Source organism: Neopelma chrysocephalum, unplaced genomic scaffold, assembly GCF_003984885.1.
Source record: "Neopelma chrysocephalum unplaced genomic scaffold, ASM398488v2 Primary Assembly neopelma1_80b, whole genome shotgun sequence".
NCBI lineage: Eukaryota > Metazoa > Chordata > Aves > Passeriformes > Pipridae > Neopelma > Neopelma chrysocephalum.
Genome location: NW_020897742.1, coordinates 6,468,884 through 6,474,963, shown reverse-complemented (window position 1 = coordinate 6,474,963; position 6,080 = coordinate 6,468,884). Strand labels below are relative to the sequence as shown.

Genomic DNA, 6,080 nt, shown 5'->3' with positions numbered 1-6,080 from the left:
ATTAAAGACAATTCATACAATTGTGTTTGGTTTAGATTTTCCTAAAAGTGGCTGTAGTACATGAAAAAAAATAGTTATATGGGACGGGAGAGAGAGAGAAGGGAAACATATTTTTAGCGCGAGAAAGATCCCGCGGGAGAAAGAGTACTTCCCGCGTCCCCCAGCGTGAGCCCCAATGCAGGGGCGGGTCCCGGGGGGTGACGGCCCCTCTCAGGCGGCGCCGAGGAACCCCCGGTCACCCCGTTCCGGGGGATCTCTCCCGCCGCTCGTCCCGCTCCCTCGGCGCTGTCCCGGCCCCGCACGCGCGCCGGCCCCGCCCCCCCGCGCCCAGCCACCCAATGCGGGCGCGGCGGCCCCGCCCCTCGGCCCGCAGCAGCCAATGGGGGCGCGGCGAGGCGCGCGGCCACCTGCGGCTGCGGGAGCACCTGAGCGGGCGAGAGCAGCCGACAAAAGCCGTGGGAGCGGCGGGTGCGCGGCGCTGCTCCTCCCGACCCGCCCGGCCAGTTCTGCCGCCCGCTGCCTCCGCCAGACATGACACAGGACTACGACAAGTGAGTGAGCCGGGCGGGGGAAGAACCACCGCGGCCGGTCCGACCGGTGCCGCCGCCCCGCCGGGGGGCTGCGGCGAGAGGGGCTCGCCGCCCGGGGCCGGGCCGGGGGAGCCGCTCTGCCGGGGTCCGCCCCCCTTCGTCCTCCTTGCGGGGGAGTGACCGGAGGCTGCGGCGGGGCGGTGCGAAATGGCGGGGGGCGAAGGGGGGGCTGAGCCCCGAGGGGGGTCCTGCGGCGCCGCGGGGCGACCCCGGCGGCCACCCCGCCCCGCGGGGCGAGCGGCGAGGCCGGGACGGCTTTGAAACCCGATCCCTGCAGCGAGGCGTGGGGCCGCCCCCCGCCCCGCGGGGCCGCGCCTTAAATGCGGGCGGCAGCGGCGGCGGCCGCGCCGTCCGGAGCAGCGGGCGCGGAGCAGCGCCGGGAGCCCCCTGTGCTGGGGCCGAGGGACCGGGCCGAGCCCCTGCGCCGCTGCCCGGCGGCCGCAGCGGCCCCCATGGACTTCTACGAGGCGCATCCCTCCGGCAAGGTGGACTTCGGCAGGTAAGGGGAGCTCCTGCCGAGCTCGGCTGCGGCGATGCCCGGAGTAGCCGAAACTGGGTGTGGAAAGAGTTAAACTGAGCTCGAGGTGTGTGTGCTGTAACTCCGTGGTGTTGAATGCGAGACGTCGCCTTCAAGCGGATCCCGGGCGGTGTTTAAAGATTCCGGTCTGTTCCTGCACTTGTCACTGTGTCCGTCTGTAGACGGTGGCCGTGGACGCTTGAATGCCGGAAAATGGGGTAACTCTGAACTGATTTGAATTGAAGAACCGATTATAAAATTTCTATACTTTGAATGGTTGGTGACTCAACGCATTCCTTTACTAGGGAAAGCATATGTTTTTACCAAAGTTTTTATTTCAGTATGTTACCCTATAAAGAGGACTCCAGTGCAGCAGCTTGCTAACTCGTCTCTGTGATTAGGATTTTTCATAGATGTTCTTATTTCCAGTGACACTTAGTAGATAAGGCCGTAGCAATTTAGTTACGTGCACTTCGCTGTTCTGGCACGCAGGAGACGGTGAAAGAAATCTTTGGTGCTGCCTCAGCATTAAAGGTGTGCGCTGAGCAGGAGCAGCTACAGCACGGCTGGGCAGCCCTGAGTGTCGCCAGGTAAATTGCAGGGTAAGGGAGAAGGCGGCAGGATCCTGGATCAGCAAAGTAAGTAGGAATAGTTTCTGTGATCTGAACACAGAGTGTTGAGGGCTGGGCGATCCTCGCAGGCAAAGAGAGAGTATCTGCTTTTTGTAATATTTCTCTGCTCCCACTGCATTCACGTAGAAAATAAAATTCAGAAATTATTAAAACTGCAGTAAGAAACTTAATTTCAGCCTTTGCTGGACACATCTACTACTCTGTGAGCAGATCCACATGCCAGTTATATTTTAAAACTTAGGAAAAATATGTTTGCCTTCTCTTATTAATATATTCTTGTTTTCGTGAAAGAAGCTGTATTTCTCCTAAAGGATTAAGTTCCTGCCAAACCCTGCACTTCTCCTGATAATTCTGCAATTAATTTTTTCAGCATTGTTTGTAGTGGGGTGGGTTACCTGTAGGGCAATGTGCATTATATTTGTGTGTTTCAATGACAAAGAAATCACACAAAAATATGTAGGTTTTGCATTTGCTATGTTTCTGATTAGTTGCTGTTTTAGTTCTCAGTGTTTTTGGTTCTTCCTTGGTTCTCTCTTCGCATGTGAGTTGCTTTGCTGGAGGGAATCAGCTTAGTGCTGTGAGTTCTAGCAAGGCTCTTACCCCTTCAGCTTTGCAGGGATGGATAAAGTGAACTGCACCCAGGTTACTTCCAGTTACTTTTTCTCTATGAGAGTGTAACTGGAGGATTTACCCATTTGCAATGGATATTGGAGGCTTCTTTTATCACATTGTATAAGAATAGGAGTTTGTATCATGTCCCTGAAGAAAAATTCTGCTTTGGCTTCTGCTGCTCCCCGACTTTGATAGAAAGATGTCCTCAATACCAGAGGTATCTGCATTCTGTTGCGTACACAAATATGTGTGAAGACCTAAAGAAAGGGCATGGTGCAAGAGCTTGTCTCCTTTGTCATCGTTGTTTGCTTTTTGCGAACTATATAATACTGATTTATAGCCAGAAAGTGCTCTTACAAGTCCTGGAAACTCCCACTTGCTTTCAGTGTCTTCAGCTCAGCCAAGCTGTCCGATGGAAGCTCAGCAAGATGACTTGTGTAACTGATAAAGCATCGAACGCGTAATATGCTTTGCAATCTTTTTGGTAGAAGGTGGTGATAAATGTAGGATACTGCTAAGCTGATTATAGTGATTAGGGTATTTCACAACTTTCTATTTCACAACGTTTTGTACTTGTAGTATATTTCAGTCCCTGAATGCATCTGGGTAAATAGATGCAAAGAATGCTTATCTACCAGGGAAAGCGTGTGATGGTGGTGGGGAACTGCTTTTTATGGGGTTAATTGTTTTTAAACAATTATTTATTTATTTTAAACTATTACCAATTCATTAAAAATGACAAGTTTGGGATTATTTAAGAAAATAAAGAGGCCTCCCCTTCTCCCTCAACCAATCTGCAGTAAATTAATATTACACTTGCACCGGAAAGAGAACTGTTTGAACTGGCTTAAAAGTCAGATTTAAACATTATCTTGAGCTGACTTGGAAGAAGCAGCATATATTTTACCAATAGAACAAAAAAAAATACTAAGTTGTGTGGGCTGGCAGGACAGCATTTTCTGCACATGTCCCACTTTTGCCTGTGGGCAGAAGGTCCAAGTTATGTTGGAGCTTTCCTGTTCTCAACAATCTCAAAATGTTCAGAGTAAAAATAATTTCTTTTTTATATATTGCAACATAAAGGGAATAACTCAGTTTTTTTCTTTTTTTTTTCTTCACTTATCTATTGAGGGTGTTTCAAACTAGTGTCATGGATTATTTCAACGGTAACCAGGCAGTAAATCTTTTTGTTTCTTGTCAGAGAAAAACACTTCCATGTTGATTTCAAGTCCCCTTGGCCAGTTTCCCTGCATAGTCTGTAACTAATGGGTAGCTTCTAGGTGGTGTTTTTAGATATATTCTGGGAGCGAAGACACTTGAAAGTGCTGGAGGAAAGAGATGTTTTGTTAATTCACATTTTCTAGTTCCACGTGGTAACTGAAACAGATTTCAGCTTGGCAGTATTACATAGGAGGCTTGGTAAGTGGTAGGCTAGTGTGTGTGTAACTCTTTCTGGGTTGGATTCAGAGCATGAGCAGGTCAGGTGCGGTCTTAAACGGCTTTGTCTTTTTATATCGGCTGGTGTAATCCATCTGAGTTTGGTCAAATTAATCCTGATTTACACCGAGCATGAGTGAGATCAGAATTAGGTTTCTGGGCTTTTGTGTTGACTAATCCTTGTAGTACACTGAATCAGAGTGTGAACCCTGTGAAACTGGGGCAGCTTATTTTGAAGAACTTCAGGAATGTTTTTCATGTGTTCTAACAGGTGGCTTTTTTTATTTCTTCTTTTTTTTTTATGATTCAAGTAAAAGACCCGTGTTGGTTCTTCAGAATGATTCTCTCTACTCTCAGAGACGTCCTTACACCAATGAAGATGAGGCCTGGAAAACCTTTCTTGAAAATCCCCTTACAGCAGCTACCAAAGCTATGATGAGCATCAATGGGGATGAAGACAGTGCAGCTGCCCTGGGACTGCTGTATGATTACTACAAGGTAGATTGGCGTGGGTACGCTCTGGCAGCCGGAGGAGCTCTTGTTCCACCTGTAGGAAAGGTGTCATTTGCTAGAGGATTTTACAGAATCTATGAATAGATCATGAGGACTTTAAACTATGTGGTTTTCAAAGGGAAAAAATTCCACATCTCTCTTTCTGAAATGTGGTTTATTTTTAGCTCAGTAAAATAAGATCCCCTGGATCTTAATGTAAAGGTTCGGTAGCACTTTGCTGCTTTTCAGCTTCCGCAGCGCTTTCCTTGCCTCTTGACCCTGGGCTCTGCAGAAGGCAATGAGTTATAGAAATAGTCATGAAGAATGACACTTTGGTACCATATCCCCGTCTGAATGTAAATATACATGGAGAACGAAACTTCTCTTCTTTTGCTCATGTGGTGGACTGTTAGCTTTGGCTGGGGCTTTGTTGTGTTACCTTAGTCTCAGCTGATACTAAGCTATAACTACAGATTTTGGGTGGTGTGTGAGGCAGAAGTGTCCACCTGAAGGAGTTGCTATCTGCATCTCTCTAACCCTCAGTGAGCTTCAGCTGCTGTAATCTGTTAATCCTTTGGCAATTGTGGTTCTCTTCCCCAGTGCTCATGGTCTTCTTGAAGACATGTGCCTTCCTAGTTGCTCACAGCTGAGTTAAGCAGTCAAACAGATTCTGGTCTGCATGGGGTGCATTTTGCTGAGCTTTCTTTCCTAAATACCAAAAGTATAGGCCAGGGTAGTCTCTGGTCCAGGTCAGAAGAGACCAACAGGCATTTCCAGGCAGGGAGGGGTCCTGCTTGTGTTAAGACACCTGTGTTATGGTGGCCTGGCTTACTGGGTGGAGATGCCTGTTTTTTCTTTGCTGAGCATGTAGGAGTTTGACTTGGCCCTCGTGCCTGGCATTTTGGCTAGTGCCTTTCAGCAGTAGTGAGTGGAGTTGCCAGCCTCAGTATGTTCTTCAAGCACAAGGAGAGGTTGCCTGGTGCAGACAAAATCCTTGCCTGCCCTTTTTAAAAGTTGAACACGTCTTACGTATCAAAATATTCTTGTAATGCTTAATATGGAGATTAACACTCTACACACACACGACAGAATGCCACAGACTCACTGATGTGGATGTTATTCAACTAGTTTTGTGAGAAAACTGGCTTTCTGCTTTGTGCCTGTGCTTGCTATGCTTTTGGGGGGAAAAAAAGAAGAAACAACAACATGCTTTCACTGGAACAATTTTAATCCACAAAATCAATTTTGATCTCTAAACCTGTAGATTACAAAAGGAACGTTGATGTTGATCCTTCATGCTCAGCAAAGCAGAAGAGATTTGCTGTACATAAATGCCTAATTCAGGGTTTCCTCTTATGTTTGGGTATCAGTGGGTGTACAGAAAAAAATCAGTGGAAGAACAGGTATGCTGCACACCTGGGTGAAGCAAAATAGTTAGAGGTTGAAAGATTTATTGTGGGCTGTTATGGAGCAATGTTGGAGAGATGATGTCTAGGCAGTTCTAGTATGCCCCCTCTGCAATATTAAAGGCAGCTGATGAGATCACTTTTGTATTAAAAAAACCCCAAACCCGCAAAACTAAACAACTTTCATTTCCTTCCATTTGACTTCTGGGCTACCTTGATTGCTCAACTGTGCTTAATAAGGCCTTATAGGCAACAAATTTTGAGAGAAATCTATCATTTGGGAGCACTGGCCAAATGCAGCTTGGAAGACCCTTGTTTTTCAGACTAGCTAGTGCTGGTCTCCCAGCAGTCTCCAGCTAGATATTCTCCAAATTTTGCTGGTTACCACAGAAAA

The 6,080-nt window shown here is 47.5% G+C and overlaps 1 protein-coding gene across 1 annotated transcript in view; it reads left to right on the top strand.

The window, feature by feature from the left end:
* Positions 1-442: 442 nt before the first annotated feature.
* The window catches only part of GRHL1 (grainyhead like transcription factor 1), a 39,143-nt gene continuing 33,505 nt past the window's right edge, over positions 443-6,080 (top strand). Inside the window, exons 1-2 of the mRNA XM_027690152.1 lie at positions 443-551; positions 4,100-4,286. Of these exons, the coding sequence (XP_027545953.1) occupies positions 532-551; positions 4,100-4,286 (207 nt within the window). The 5' untranslated portion in view covers positions 443-531. The remainder of the gene's footprint in view (positions 552-4,099; positions 4,287-6,080) is intronic.